Below are 15,561 nucleotides of genomic sequence, written 5' to 3'. Positions count from 1 at the left end.
ACATTTCCATATCCTGAACACACACAACTAAATAAACTACACCACTTGGACTTGCCATGCTGCACTTACACACGCTGCACTTTTTACTCCTCATTAAATTCTTTCTTGATCTTAAAAATCCCTTAAAAATAGCCCATTGGGCTCATAACTTTAGTGGCAAAGGACAAGACTTAATAATAATAGGCTAATAATAATAATGCATGTATTTCAGCTTCCATTTGACGGTTTCTGTGCAGGTGTTTTTTTGGTTTTTTTTTACCCACTCGGGACAGGGGAAGGGGGGCGGAGGGGCCAGCAGGGCGGCCGTGCTCTGACCAATGGGGGCCGCGGCCCCTCCCGGCCCCCACGTGGCCACGCCCCTGATAATCAGGGTAAACGTGATGAGGATTGCTGCGTGGTATAACTCCCAGAGAAAAGACGCAAATTCAGGGTCTAACAGCAAGGCCGTCATCCATTTTATTGATTGTGTCTTCCTGTTTCTCACTGTGTGCATGTGAAGCCTTGTGAGAGGGTAAATGGGATCCAGGGCTGTGCATTAACCCTAGTGTTGCGAGGCCCAACCTGCCACAGTCTGTTTGGCGGTGCGGACGCTCCGGGTCTGCGGAGGATGAGCCAGCTGCAGCGGTGCACTGCTTTCTAACCGGAAACAACTTGTAACAAAACCAGAGCAGCAGGCAAAATGAAGGACTTGTTCCCACAGTGAGAACAACGAGCATCTGTGACCGAGAGTTACCCGGTGGTTTGATAAAGTTTGTGAAGTTCACGCCCCGACCTCACTGTGAGACCGCCGAGCTGAGTGGGATGTCAGGACGACTTTCCACGTGGCTCTTTTTCCTGGTAGCACTGTTTCAAAACCGACTGCTACACACCGCACCAAATTAACGGTCCGTGATTGGTCATTTTGAGTGTTGGTCAAAACAAATTTTCTGGGCGTCTGGGTGGCGTGGCGGTCTATTTATCACCGGTTCGAATCCCCGTGTTACCTCCGGCTTGGTCGGGTGTCCCTGTGGACACAATTGGCTGTGTCTGCGGGTGGGAAGACGGATGTGGGTATGTGTCCTGGTCGCTGCACTAGCGCCTCCTCTGGCCGGTCGGGGCACCTATTCGGGGTGGGGGGACTGGGGGGAATAGGGTGATCCTCCCACGTGCTACATCCCCCTGGCGAAACTCCTCACTGTCAGGTGAAAAGAAGGGGCTGGCGACGATGTATCGGAGGAGGCATGTGGTAGTCTGCAGCCCTCCCCGGATCAGCAGAGGGGGTGGAGCAGCGACCGGGACAGCTCGGAAGACTGGGATAATTGGCCGGATACAATTGGGGGGGGGGGGGGGCAGAACAATCAGCAAAAAAGACATTTTCTGGTCAAAGTAGGCAGCTGTTGAGCTGGTTAAGGAACAGTGTGGACCCCCTGACCTTATACAAGTCTGGCTGCCAAGTGAGACCAAGTTAAACTTGACTTAAATGTCAGGCGCAGTACAATTAAGGCCGAAGACAATCGTGCAACAGTCGGTCTGCAGCAACTGTGGTGCAAAATGCCATCGTGGGATTACCGTGATGAGATGCGGATCAGACAACTTTGCTAATGCAACGACAGTTCAACTCCCTCTGTCCTCTGGGAGCTAACACACACACACACACACACACACACACACACACACACACACACACACACACACACACACACACACACACACACACACACCACCTCCATGCCTTGGTTTGGGGTCTGCCCCAAGGTTCTGCGTTACTGGGAGACATCTCCATGGAAACCATGTTTGGGAAGTTAACTCCCACTAACCAGAATCACACACACACACACACACACACACACACACACACACACACACACACACACACACAGAGCTTCATCACTTGTCCCGTAACATGAGAGGGTGTTGCCAGCCAGCCATGGTTTCCTCCATCTTCTCAACCACTCCATCCGCAGTTCCATCCCTGCGTCCCCCAGCCAACACCCCTCCTCCTCCTCCTCCTCCTCCTCCTCCTCCTCCGTGGAGGGAAAGTGGACACTCCCTGTCCGGCGCTGTGGTTCACACATCATTCTGCAGAGAGAGCAAAGTCACTGAAACTGAAACAGCGTGGCCTCAGAAGACAGCGGCAGGAAATGGAGAGAATATCTCCATCACGTTTTCCAGTGTTTTGAGGCGTTCCACGTGCGCGTGAGAGGTCAATCAACGAGTCTCGGCAGCCGTCTTGACTCGGTAGGGCCAAAAAAAACCCCCAAACTTGTCCCTCCTTTCTTACAGTATGCTGACTGAGCAAAGCCTGACGAGTAACAACGGGTGAAGGAATGAATGGGTAAACAAAAGACATGAACGAGTGAATCGTTGGAATGAATGAACGTGTGAGCAAGCTTTACGTTTTCACCCAGCAGATGTCCTTTTTCTGCACGATGGTGCAATGTCAGATTAAGCCAGATTCACTGGATCACCATATGCACACACACACACACACACACACACACACACACACACACACACACACACACACACACACACACACACACACACACACACACACACACACACACACACACACGTAAGTTGCATCATGTTTGTGCAACTAAACCGTTACACTAAAATGCATGCAATCAAACTGGGTGCAACAGCCGATGAGATTAATCAGAAAGAATGAAGGAATGTAACATTAATGAGTTATTTTGTTTACAGTTGGTTATCATTGTTGCAAGTTGATGCTATTTTGAAGCGTTGGCTTTGCTGCCATCAACACGTTAACCTGACTGTTGATTAATCGGGAAGAGGAGCGTTTATTTGTCGTTTCATTTCATGCACTTGCGCACTTGAAATGAAACCGACCGTTGTTTCCCCCCAGCCCACAGCAGCGCAACACAAAGACAAAAACACACATCCAAACGACAAGAGCACACAGTAAACTACAAAAGAAAAAACTACAAAAACACACATATCTAACATATATATATATTTAAAAAAAACACTGTCCAGGAGAACGAACGCCAGCCAGGATGACTGTTGCAACTTCCGGTCTGCATGGGCTAGCAGTTAGCTTAGCCTACCTGTCAGACAGGCCTCGGTGTTTCGTCCTCGGTCGCAGCTCCGGGCGGGGCCGTGGTCCCTGGATCCACCGGACGCAGCAGACCAAGCTCTCCCAGCCATCAAACTATCATGTTAATATTGTTACCCAGCTGGCACATCTTCAAACCAAAAACAGAGTACTGTCCATCCACCCACTACCCAAGCTGCCTACCCTGCTCTCAGGGATGCTGGAGCCTATCCCAGCAGTCAGTGGGCGGCAGGCAGGGAGACACCCTGGACAGACTGCGCCAGGCCATCTCACTCACACACACACACACACACACACACACACACACACACAATTTAGTACGGCCGATTCACCTGCCCTACATGTGTTTGGACTGTGGGAGGAAACCGGAGCCCCCGGAGGAAACCCACACAGACACGGGGAGAACATGCAAACTCCACACAGAGGACGACCCCCAAGGTTGGACTACCCCGGGGCTCGAACCCAGGACCTTCTTGCTGTGAGGCGACCATGCTAACCACTGCGCCACCGTGCCGCCCCATCAAAATCAAAATCAAAATATCAAAACATTCAGTCAAACACATTCCCTTGTGTAAGGTCCTTGTGTAAGGTCCTTGTGTCAGGTCCTTGTGTAAGGTCCTTGTGTCAGGTCCTTGTGTCAGGCCCTTGTGTCAGGTCCTTGTGTCAGGCGCTTGTGTCAGGCCCTTGTGCCAGGCCCTTGTGTCAGGTCCTTGTGTCAGGTCCTTGTGCCAGGCCCTTGTGCCAGGCCCTTGTGTCAGGTCCTTGTGTCAGGCCCTTGTGTCAGGTCCTTGTGCCAGGTCCTTGTGTCAGGCCCTTGTGCCAGGCCCTTGTGTCAGGTCCTTGTGTCAGGCCCTTGTGTCAGGTCCTTGTGCCAGGCCCTTGTGTCAGGTCCTTGTGCCAGGTCCTTGTGTCAGGTCCTTGTGTCAGGCCCTTGTGTCAGGTCCTTGTGCCAGGCCCTTGTGCCAGGCCCTTGTGTCAGGTCCTTGTGTCAGGTCCTTGTGTCAGGTCCTTGTGTAAGGTCCTTGTGTCAGGCCCTTGTGTCAGGTCCTTGTGTAAGGTCCTTGTGTCAGGCCCTTGTGTCAGGCCCTTGTGTCAGGTCCTTGTGCCAGGTCCTTGTGTAAGGTCCTTGTGTCAGGCCCTTGTGTCAGGTCCTTGTGTCAGGTCCTTGTGTCAGGTCCTTGTGTCAGGCCCTTGTGTCAGGTCCTTGTGCCAGGCCCTTGTGCCAGGCCCTTGTGCCAGGCCCTTGTGCCAGGCCCTTGTGCCAGGCCCTTGTGTCAGGTCCTTGTGTCAGGCCCTTGTGTCAGGTCCTTGTGCCAGGTCCTTGTGTCAGGTCCTTGTGCCAGGTCCTTGTGTCAGGTCCTTGTGTCAGGTCCTTGTGTCAGGTCCTTGTGCCAGGCCCTTGTGTCAGGTCCGTGTCTCTCCGTCACGGCTCTATCGTCAGCTATTGAAAGCCTGGCACAACAGGACGGTCATGTGTGGAGTGACCTGACGACAGTTGTGCTCTCATTGGTCGTTGCGTGAACCTTGTTGCATCAAGTTGACACAGATTCAGCGTGATGCAACTAGGTTTATTGCGACGTTTCCGTTAAATCCAGCTCTGAGCAGCTCTGAGGAAACTCAGCTGTACGCCAACAAGTTGCATGAACATTTTTCATGCATCTCCTACCTAATGCCCCAATGAGCCCGGGATGGGGTGTGTGTGTGTGTGTGTGTGTGCACTGTGTAATCATGTTAAGCTGTGTGTCTGTCTTTGTGTCTTTTCAAAAACGTCTTCCAGTAGATATGTGTGAGCCTGTTTACGTCTGTGTGTGTGTGTGTGTGTGTGTGTGTGTGTGTGTGTGTGTGTGTGTGTGTAAGTGCATGAGGTGTATTTATGAAGCACATTTCACACAAAAAACAGTTCAGAGGGCATTCCAAAAAGCATGAAAAGATATTCAATACAGAATAAGATAAAAAGCAACTTAAAAAAGAGATTGAAAGATTAAAAAAAACCGTAATGATGTAAAGGCATTTCAAATGAACAAATTAAAAGTTAGAAATGTAAAATGGAACGGAATAAAAAGGTTGCGGGATCAAAGTGCAAAAGGAAAAATGGTCAAACAGCAAATGTGAAAGACCCAGTTAAAGCCTAGCATCATCAAACCGTGCATGAGTCTGTGTGTGTGTGTGAGAGAGAGAGAGAGAGAGAGAGAGAGAGAGAGAGAGAGAGAGAGAGAGAGAGAGAGAGAGAGAGAGAGAGAGAGAGAGAGAGAGAGAGAGAGAGAGAGAGAGAGAGAGAGATTGAGGCTGTCTGGAACTCTCCGGAAATCTCTCCCTGGAAGCTGACTGGACAGGAGAGGTCCGGCCTGATAAAAGCCGTTTCCTTCCTGTTGATGGATTTCCATTCCTGGATGACATCTGACCTCCTCCTCCTCCTCCTCCTCCTCCTCCTCCTCCTCGTCCCATCAGCACAGCTGCACTGCAAAAACAAAACAGGGTCGTCCCTTCAAGCTGAAACGTGATGAACCTTCAGTGAGTCGGTTGTTCTCAGCAGATTTGACCCAAGACTCAAACATAAACGGACCCCCCCCCCCCGTGTCTCACGCTAGGTAAAATAAGACCTGTTGCGTTTCATTGGGAAGTTTGATCCTCGCTACCCCGTTTCACCCGGTCCGCATCATGTTACCCATTTCCACAGCACTGCTGTGTCTGAACTGGTTTGTTTCAAACCGTCTGATTATTCAAGTCCCCCCCCCTTTTTTTTCTCCCCAATTGCACTGGGCCAATTACCCCACTCTTCCGCCCCGGTCGCTGCTCCACCCCCTCTGCTGATCCGGGGAGGGCTGCAGACTACCACATGCCTCCTCTGATACATGTTGAGTCGCCAGCCACTTCTTTTCACCTGACAGTGAGGAGTTTCGCCAGGCGGACGTAGCGCGACCAGGACACACACCCACATCCATCCGGCTTCCCACCCGCAGACACGGCCAATTGTGTCTGTAGGGACGCCCGACCAAGCCGGAGGTAACACGGGGATTCGAACCGGTGACAGGCAACAGAATAGACCGCTATGCTACCCGCACGCCGATTATTCAAGTTTTAATTCTGTTTTCTTATAAGCTCTTATCGAGGGAGCAGCTCTCTTGTCTGGGCACACAAAACCAAATATAGAATATAATAATATAATGATAATATACTGAATATGGGATTGGATCCCAGTCAGAAACATCCAGATGCAGTCACACAGCATGCAAAAAGGTTTCCATCTTAAAGTTACCGCTGATTAGACTACGTCAGAACTGTGCTGCTCTACTGACGTCAGTCAGAGGTTAAAACGACCATTTCAATGGAACTGATATATCTTATATATGATATATGATATAATATATCATATTATATATGATATGATATATGATATAATATATATGATATAATAAGATATGATATATGATATAATATATGATATATTATATGTCATATATGATATATATGATATATGATATGATGTTACATATGATATATGATATTACATATGATATATGACATGAAATGATATAGGATATGATATATGATATATGATATATGATATGATATGTGATACATCGTTTTGTTTGACCAGTGTTCAGGTTCAGAAGCCATATTGTCCATGACAACGGGACAGAACTTCATCTTTGAGCTCAAACACAAACAGTAGGTAGACTCAAAAAGACATCTTGCAGATTTACAAAAGACAATTAGGCAGATAAGAAAGGACGATTTGGGCTAAAAACGGAAACAAAAATACGTCTGCAGAGGAAAATATGTTTAAAAAATAGGGATAAACAATGATAAGTAGGTTAATGTGCAGTGTGAAAATGCAGCGGAAACCTCCGTTTAGGATTGTTATTTCCGATGACGACAGAACACTTATTCATTTGCATGACACGCAGAAATAAGAAAAACGATTAGATCACACTGCAGGTGTGCAACACATACGAACACCAGGTGGGAATACGAAAGGCTCATCATCCACATACACATCTCATGGTAAAGTCAGTGGGGACTGAGGACATGGATGGGTCCCATACCTCCACTCTCTGGCTGGGGGAAAGCTCGTTTAGCTGCTCAGCTGTCCTGCTAAAACCAGTTTAAGCAGGAGGTTTGACTTGACGCCGTTTCCCCTCTATTCAGATCCCTCCTCTGCTGCATGTAATCTTCTGATCTATGCTGCTTCAAATGCATCTCCATTTGGCCTAATTACTCTCCGAGACAACCGGACCCACGAGAGGAGCAAGCCAGCTATCTCTCCGCCCCTATGGCCAATTGGCAAGGCTGCACCGCCTCTCTCTCTCTCTGTCTCTCTCTCTCTCTCTCTCTCTCTCTCTCTCTCTCTCTCTCTCTCTCTCTCTCTCTCTCTCTCTCTCTCTCTCTCTGTCTTTCCCTAGCTGTAGTACACAAAACACACACACACACACACACACACACACACACACACACACACACACACACACACACACACACACACACACACACACACACATTCTGCCCTAAAGCAGGGTCCAAATCAAGCGATCTTGTTCGGGTTCAATGAGCATCAGTTTGTCAGGCAGGAGTCTCTCCATTGGAAACAATCATTTATCAGCCCCGAGTTAACACGATGGCTTCCTTTCATTGGCTCGCGTAGCACGTTTTTTTCTTTTCGTTTGTTTGTTTGTTTGTTTTTTGAACCATGTCGTTGCCTTTTATGGAGTTTTGGTCAGTCAGTTGTCAGTTGTGCTTCGCTGCTCTTTGCATCTAATGCTGAAGTGGGCCACCGTGTGGCATGGAGGGCCAGTAAACAGGTTTTCCTCCTAACCAGTCACTATCTGCAGGTTTTACTGGTTAACACTCTTTTATCCAAAGACGACAGACGGAGAAACGAAGAAAGTCAACTGGTTTTCCGTGAGAGGGCCATGGCAGGAGAAGGGATGGGTGGGGGTGTAACCCCACATGTGAGACGTCGAGAAAAGCTTAACTTCTGGACGACATGAGCGATATGTCCCCCCCCCCCTCCGCCCCCAACAGCCAACCAGACTGAAGCATTTCACCGCTAACCCGCCACACTGAAACAACAAACTGAAATGTGGTTCCCACTTCCTGGTGGCCACTGAGACAAAAATGGACAAGAAGCTCGTGTGGAGTCCCAGTTTTACACAGAGCTCGGTACAAACAGAAAACAGGCGGAGAGAGAGAGAGAGAGAGAGAGGGGTGACAGCCACCTGGGACCAGAAGTCCACTGGACGCTGTAACCACATTGGGGCTACGTGGAGGAATTCAAACCACACGGGTTCAACCAACAAAAAAAAATCAACCCCAGTAACTTTAGTGACAACTTGACCCCTCGTCTGGACACCGTGTGAAATGCCAGCATCACCCCGGCTATCACGTGATCACCTTCATCTGGTTCATGACACCGGGCTATGGTCTTCATCGAAATATTGAAAACCTGGTTAAGACCCCCTGGATTTTGGGTCCAATCTTTCGAGCCTTTTTTTAACCCCCCCCCTTTTCTCCCTAATTGCATTTGGCCAATTACCTCACTCCTCTGAGCCACCCCAGTCACTGCTCCGCCTCCTCTGCTGATCCGGGGAGGGATGTAGACTACCACATGCCTCCTCCAATACATGTGGGGTCGCCGGCCGCTTCTTTTCCCCTGACAGTGAGGAGTTTCACCACACAGTAAAATCCTGAGTGTTAATTTAACTCTGAGAGTGTAAAAGTGGACCCAAGAGGATCCGTTTGTACACTCTCAGAGTTAAATTAACACTCAGGTTTTTACTGTGCAGGGGGACTTAGCATGTGGGAGGATCATGCTATTCCCCACAGTCCCCCCCCCCCTTAATAGCCGCCCCGACCGACCGACCAGAGGAGGCGCTAGTGCAGTGACCAGGACACATACCCACACATCCGGCTTCCCACCCACAGACACGGCCAACTGTGTCTGTACGGATGCTCGACCAAGCCAGAGGTACCACAGGGATTCGAACCGGAGATCCCCGTGTTGGTAGGCAGCAGAATAGACCGCTATGCTACCTGGACGCCCGCATCTTTCGATTTGTGAAACCGCTTTTTTTCCAGTCATTTATTCAATTCAATGAGATTGAAGAATTTTAATGTTAATTCGCTAAATGGGAGAGGGTAGCATCAGTAATAAACATGATGAAGCACATTACAATCAAACGCATCCCTCTCTCCTCAGTTTTCCTCTCCAAAGCACGTGGTGAGCTGCTTCTGTACTTGGGAATTTTTTGTTTTCCCGCCGAATTTCCTCAATAGGGAATGCATAGGGAAGCATCCCCTCATGCATACCTTTTCAAAGTCATCTTATTGTTTCTGGATGCAGTAGAGCACGAGAACGGATGCAAGCACCAACCATCTCGCTTTCTACAGCACCTTGCTAAGTGGACTAAGCACGTTACAGGATGTTACGTACCCACTTCCGTCCAGCTGGGACCGCGGCTTTACTTGTCCACTGTGTAGACGTGAACTCACCCCAATTGGATATTACAGCGACGTTTCAGTACCGAACATATCGCGATTTTTTTTTAAAATATCACAATCCTACAAATATTGTGATTTGATAGTACACATTTTTACCATTCCATCCAATCTTATTTACAGTAAAATGTGAAAACTGCAATAATCCAAAGAAATGTCCCGCGTGTCCCTGAGTAAAGCATTCAAGCAATTCCAGTTCAGACACTGAGACACGTCATGGCATCGAAGCCCACATCTGTTCATTGCCTCTCGGGGGAAATGCCGCCACATGGATGACATCACGGCGTTGCCGCCACGGTGGTGCAGTTTTACACCGAGTCACCCGTGCAAGTGTATCAACAGGAAGATGACCTGTGAAATGTTTTTCCCAATACGGAAATTGTCCTTTATGTAAACTGTATGAATGCCAGAAGATCACATCAATGACCTTGCTCTCTCTCCCCCCCCCCTCCCCTCTCTCTGTTACGGCAGGTTTGTCTGATGTGCCCTGAGCGTTGGGATCACCCTGTCCCAGCCCCGGCTACGGCACCAGCCTGGTTCCCGGCCCTGGTGCCCCCGTCCTCCCCCAGCTATCCAGGATGGAACCCGCCCACTCCTTTAGCATGGAGCCAGATGGGCTGGACTTCCAGCAGGTCCCGGTACTGTCCCTCGATCAGATCCGCGCCATCCGGGCGAGCAACGACTACGTGGAGCGCCCAGTGGCACTGGAGCCGACCTCCCAGTCTGGATTTTTCCACGCCCACGAGGAGCGCTATCCCCACGGCTTCTCCCACCACCCGCCGCCCACCCTCCAGCAGGCCCTACCCCGTAGTCAAAGTCAGACCCAACATGCCCACCTGGTCCACCTGAGCCGCTCAAGCACCGTCAGCTCCTCCATGTCTCGGACCAGCACCGCCTCCGACCAGCGGCTGCTGGTGGGCCCCACGTCCTCCCACTCTGGCCAGAGCTCGGTGGTGCGCGGCCAGCCCAAAAGCGACCTCAAGCCCGAAGTGTCGCTGGCCAAGGGGCTGGCGGACATCGAGGCGGAGCTGGGGCTGCACCTCTTCATCTGTGAGCGGTGCGGTCGCTGTAAATGTGGCGAGTGTTGCACCCCGCGCCGCCTGCCATCCTGCTGGGCGTGTGGCCAGCGCTGCCTGTGTTCCGCCGAGAGTGCCATCGAGTACGGGACCTGCCTGTGTTGCGTGAAGGGCCTCTTCTACCACTGCTCAGCCCAGGACGATGTGGATAACTGCGCCGACCGGCCGTGCTCTTGTACGCAACAGCACGCCTGTGCCCGGTGGGGTGCCATGGGGCTGATGGCCCTCTGCCTGCCCTGCCTCTGCTGCTACCCCCTCGCCCGGCTGTGTCTCACCCTGTGCCAGCATGTCCACGACCGCGCCACGCGTCCGGGTTGCAGGTGCAGCAACACCAACACAGTGTGCCGCAAGATCTCTGCCTCCAACGCCACCCCGGGCCATCCCCCGCTGAGCAGCAAGACACAGGAGAAGCCCTTATGACAGGCCCGGAACGGGGAAGACCGCATCCGTCTTTCGTAGACGTCGCCAAAGCCACGCTGCCGCCACCCAACACTGTCTGTGACGACGGTGTCGTGACAGCTGACACCATGGCGATAGAGCCTTCCTGCCTAACTACACCCAACACCTTCGCCAACCGACTATCTGTTACCTGCCGTTCACCTTGTGTACCTTGTGGTCCCCAGCTCAGGAGGGAGCAGAGCTTAACTGTGCTTGTTCTTGTTGAAGACCTGATGTTGCCCTACGATGAAAAACAAAGAAACACGAAACGGGTGAACAGAGATGAGGTGATTTACCTGGACCGTAAGCCAACCTTAACTGAGACTTCCAGACAGACCGACAGACAGACTCATACGGCACCACGCTGCCATTGAGGGCGCGGGACCTTTTCAGATGAATCTATTTATTTATTTATTGTCGGACCTCCGTCAAAGGGGCATCCGACAGAGTGGAGGACAACGGACTACTACAGTCCACCAGGCTCAGGACTACTACAGTCCACCAGGCTCAGGACTTCTACAGTCTACCGGGCTCAGGACTACTACAGTCGACCGGGCTCAGGACTACTACAGTCGACCGGGCTCAGGACTACTGCAGTCCACCAGGCTAGGACTACTACAGTCCACCAGGCCAGGTCTACTACAGTCCACCAGGCTCAGGATGTGTCCACACGGCTGTTAGGAGAGAAACCTTTGGGGCGAAAAGCAGCGCGAGAGACGAGCGTGGATGAACTGATGTCACACGTGGGGGAGATGGAGAGGGATGGCGAGAGAGAACGGATTAAAGACCTAAGCTGCCAAGTGTTTGCATGAAAATGGAGGCAAAAGGTGGAACTTCCAGTGAGAACGATGCGATGAAAACCACAAGAGTTCTTTTAAAAAAAAAAACAAGAAAACAAAAACGCATAGAACGTATAAAAGATGTTAAATCTCTGTTTTACTGAAGGACGAAGACGTCGTGCGACGGTGCAGGCAGCGGACAGGCCTCTGGCACACACAAGCGATCCACACCAAATAACAGAGGGACCGGACCGGGTACTGTGGTCCAGACCACATTTCGACGCTGTTAAATTTATTTGTAAAGCAGAAAGCACTGTGAGGTATTTGAACAATGTCCAGGAACTGAATGAGGGATTGTTTCACATGGAGGGGGGGGGGGGGGCATTCATGATGACCAGGAAGCATGGATGTTGCTGTGTGTTTCCCTCGCTGTGTGTGTGTGTGTGTGTGTGTGTGTGTGTGTGTGTGTGTGTGTGTGTTCCATTCTGCAGTGCAGCAGCCGATATTTGTGTACCTGTCAATATCTGTGTGTGTGTGTGTGTGTGTGTGTGTGTGTGTGTGTGTGTGTGTGTGTGTGTGTGTGTGTGTGTGTGTGTGTGTGTGTGTTCCATTCTGCAGTGCAGCAGCCGATATTTGTGTACCTGTCAATATCTGTGTGTGTGTGTGTGTGTGTGTGTGTGTGTGTTAACATGTACCTCTACTTGAGCATCTATGCATGCGTGTTTGTGTGTATGCGCATATGTCTTTTCCTCAGTTTCTTGTTTGTCTCTGTGTGCAGCTTGTGTGTGTGTGTGTGTGTGTGTGTGTGTGTGTGTGTGTGTGTGTGTGTTGTTCTGTCAGCAGATGAAGGCTCCCTCCTACATTTATTTTTAGAAGCGTTGTTTCAGTGGAGTTGTGAGGGTTCGTGTTACCTCCCCACAGCAGTCTGTCGCCTACCCCCCCCTTTGACCCCCACGAATTCAGCCCCCGCCCCGCCCCGCCCTGCCACCCCCATCCGTCCCTCTTTTCTTTTTCTTTTTTTTACCCCTCCTCCGTCTTCCTCACATCAGCATCGCTCTTTTGTTCTCTTAACCCGCCCTTCCTCCTGTGCCATTACCCGTATCCCAGTTCACCCACCGCTCCCATCACCGTGGCAACAGCCCGGGCTTCACCACTCTCCTCCAGCCAGCTCATCTTCCAGTCAACCAACTTTAAACCCCCCCCCCAAAAAAAGAAAGAATAGAAGCATCAAGATTCAACAGCCAAGAAGAAAAAAAGCTAACTATATGTATCTAGATTTTTATCTCCTTTTCTTTTTGTATTTCGGGGAAAAACTGTGCTCATTAAGAGATATGATTAAAAAGCTTTTCTCTGTCAGCATGCAGTGTTAGCCCTCGTATTAAGAGACCTGTCAATCAATTTGGGAGTGACGGAAACGTCCAATCCCGTGTTTGTATTTTTGTAGGGGGGCGTCCCTTTGGTTTCCATTTGAAATAAGGACTGCACCTTTAATCCTCGTTGGGACGGAAGATTCAAAGTCGATTATTCTCTCTCTCCCCATCTCTCTCTCTCACACACACACACACACACACACACACACACACACACACACACACACACACACACACACACCTCCCCTTTGGGTTCAGAGGACTAAAAGCTTCCAGCTCCTCGTCCACAGAGAGTTGATCAAACAAGCAATTAGCTTCATGATAGCTCTTAATGGGCTGAGAGAGAGAGAGAGAGAGAGAGAAGAAGATGAATGGAGTGAAGGCAGACAGAGAAAAAACGCAACTGGATGGATGAATGGATGGATGGATGCGGCGTCCAACAAATGGAAGGAAGGCAGCAAGAGAGGGAGTGGAGGAGGGGGGAGGCAGGGGAAGTCTCCCTGTGCAAAATGGAGGAAGCAAGGAACGAGGGAAGGAGGGGGAGGGATGGAGAGAAGGGGGGAGAAAGGCAGAAGAAAGGATAGAAGGCGAGCGAGGGGGGTCAAGTGTCATCCTGCCACCCTCCATCAGTCCTCACTTCTTCCTTTGATAGACTGCTGACACTCTTAAAGGGACTGAGAAAATCACAAAAGTATCAGATTAATTCAGATTTAAGGCAACCTGATTTACAGCGATGACGTCATCACCACGTGACTCCTGAGCATCGTTTTGGCTTTTTTTGGGGGGGGGGGGCTTTCCATTTTTTGACATTTTCTGTTCACTTATGAAAAATCAAATTAACAAAACATCAATGGCAACACAAGGTGTGTGTGTGTGTGTGTGTGTGGAGAGTCTTTTTCTTTTTATGTGTGCTGATGTTTGATTATATGTCGGAGCTTTTGTGTACACGTGTTGTGTGTTTGCATTTGTACATGTGTGTGCGTGCGTGTTAACAAACACATGGACGCGTCACCCGAGCACAGACAGACACACTGACCCAATCTGTTCCAAAGTTACTTTGCTATATTTTTATATATAAATACGGACTGTATCATTACTCTTATTTTTGGATTGATTTTGTTTCCATTCTAATACGCTTTGTGTTACTATGGTTGTGTTGTGTTACAGTAAAACATGTACCTTGATTCACGGGCCTGGTCAGTATTTTGCACGCTGGTGATAAACCGCAGCTTTCGGGACAAAACTGACGGGCAACACTGAGCAGCGCTGTCGCGCCACATCCGCAACACAACGGAAGTCCTTCGGTCCTGTGATCTCGTTCATATCACTACATACCCGGATGCTGTCATCCCGAGCGCGTCACACCCGCGCTCGGGAGCGGACATGTTGAAACACGCACGGCCCCATGGGAAATGGAGTCCCTAACCCGACGGTCTGAGCGCCACGCTTCCCCGGTGCGGCAGCATCCCTCCTCGTCCATCCCGGCGTACCGACGGCAGCATCACCCAATGCACGATAGTCCCGAGACCACGTGAGGGCCGCGAGCAGAACCACATACTACTCAGGGCTGCAGCGTTAGTGCGGGAGGGGCTCACCGTTACACACAAGTAGGCCACCTGTACAACTTGTGTGTGTTTTTTTGTGTGTTTTTTGGGGGGGGTTCTTGAAAGGTGTTTCTTTCTGTTTTACAGATGAGTTGTCTTTGTCTCATATCTGTGTTTAATATTGTGGTAATGTTCACTGTAAAGCAGAGTTGCCCTAAAAGTTGCTGTTTATCACCGGCTTCACACTGACAACCGGGCTGGAGACTGTGGACGAAACGCTGCAGCTTCAAGCCTCCACAGCCAGGGTTACCCCGATGTCCATCACACACACACACACACACACACACACACACACACACACACACACACAAAACTTACACAAACACTGACAACACACACACACACAATTACTTACACAAACACTGACAACACACACACAAACATGTATGTCCACACATACAACCCACACACACACCCCTGTATGCACTGAAAAAGCACACACACACACACACACACACACACACACACACACACACACACACACACACACAAAGCGTCTCCTTCACAAATGTCTATTACCGAACTCATCTACATGCACCAGTGTGTGTGTGTGTTTGTGTGTGTGTGTGTGTGTGTGTGTTGCTGTAGCTATGAGCAGAGCCTCTGACAGAGAGTTTGGTGGGTGCAGACGTTCCTGCTGGCGGCAGGTGAAACCGCCCCGTCAGCCCGGATGTTCTCCAGTTTACCTTAATGGAGAAACCGGAACTGTTCTTACAAACCAACCCAGCCTCGTTTGTTGCA

General features: G+C 50.2%; 1 protein-coding gene across 1 annotated transcript in view; it reads left to right on the top strand.

Moving 5' to 3' along the window:
- Window positions 1-11,066, top strand: part of LOC130116866 (protein sprouty homolog 3) — a 27,844-nt gene extending 16,778 nt beyond the window's left edge. The window contains exon 2 of the mRNA XM_056284950.1: window positions 10,025-11,066. Coding sequence (XP_056140925.1) covers window positions 10,132-11,049 — 918 coding nt within the window. The 5' untranslated portion in view covers window positions 10,025-10,131 and the 3' untranslated portion in view covers window positions 11,050-11,066. The remainder of the gene's footprint in view (window positions 1-10,024) is intronic.
- The last annotated feature ends 4,495 nt before the right edge of the window (window positions 11,067-15,561 follow it).

Source organism: Lampris incognitus, chromosome 8 (genome assembly GCF_029633865.1).
Source record: "Lampris incognitus isolate fLamInc1 chromosome 8, fLamInc1.hap2, whole genome shotgun sequence".
NCBI lineage: Eukaryota > Metazoa > Chordata > Actinopteri > Lampriformes > Lampridae > Lampris > Lampris incognitus.
This window is presented reverse-complemented; position numbering and strand designations above follow the sequence as displayed.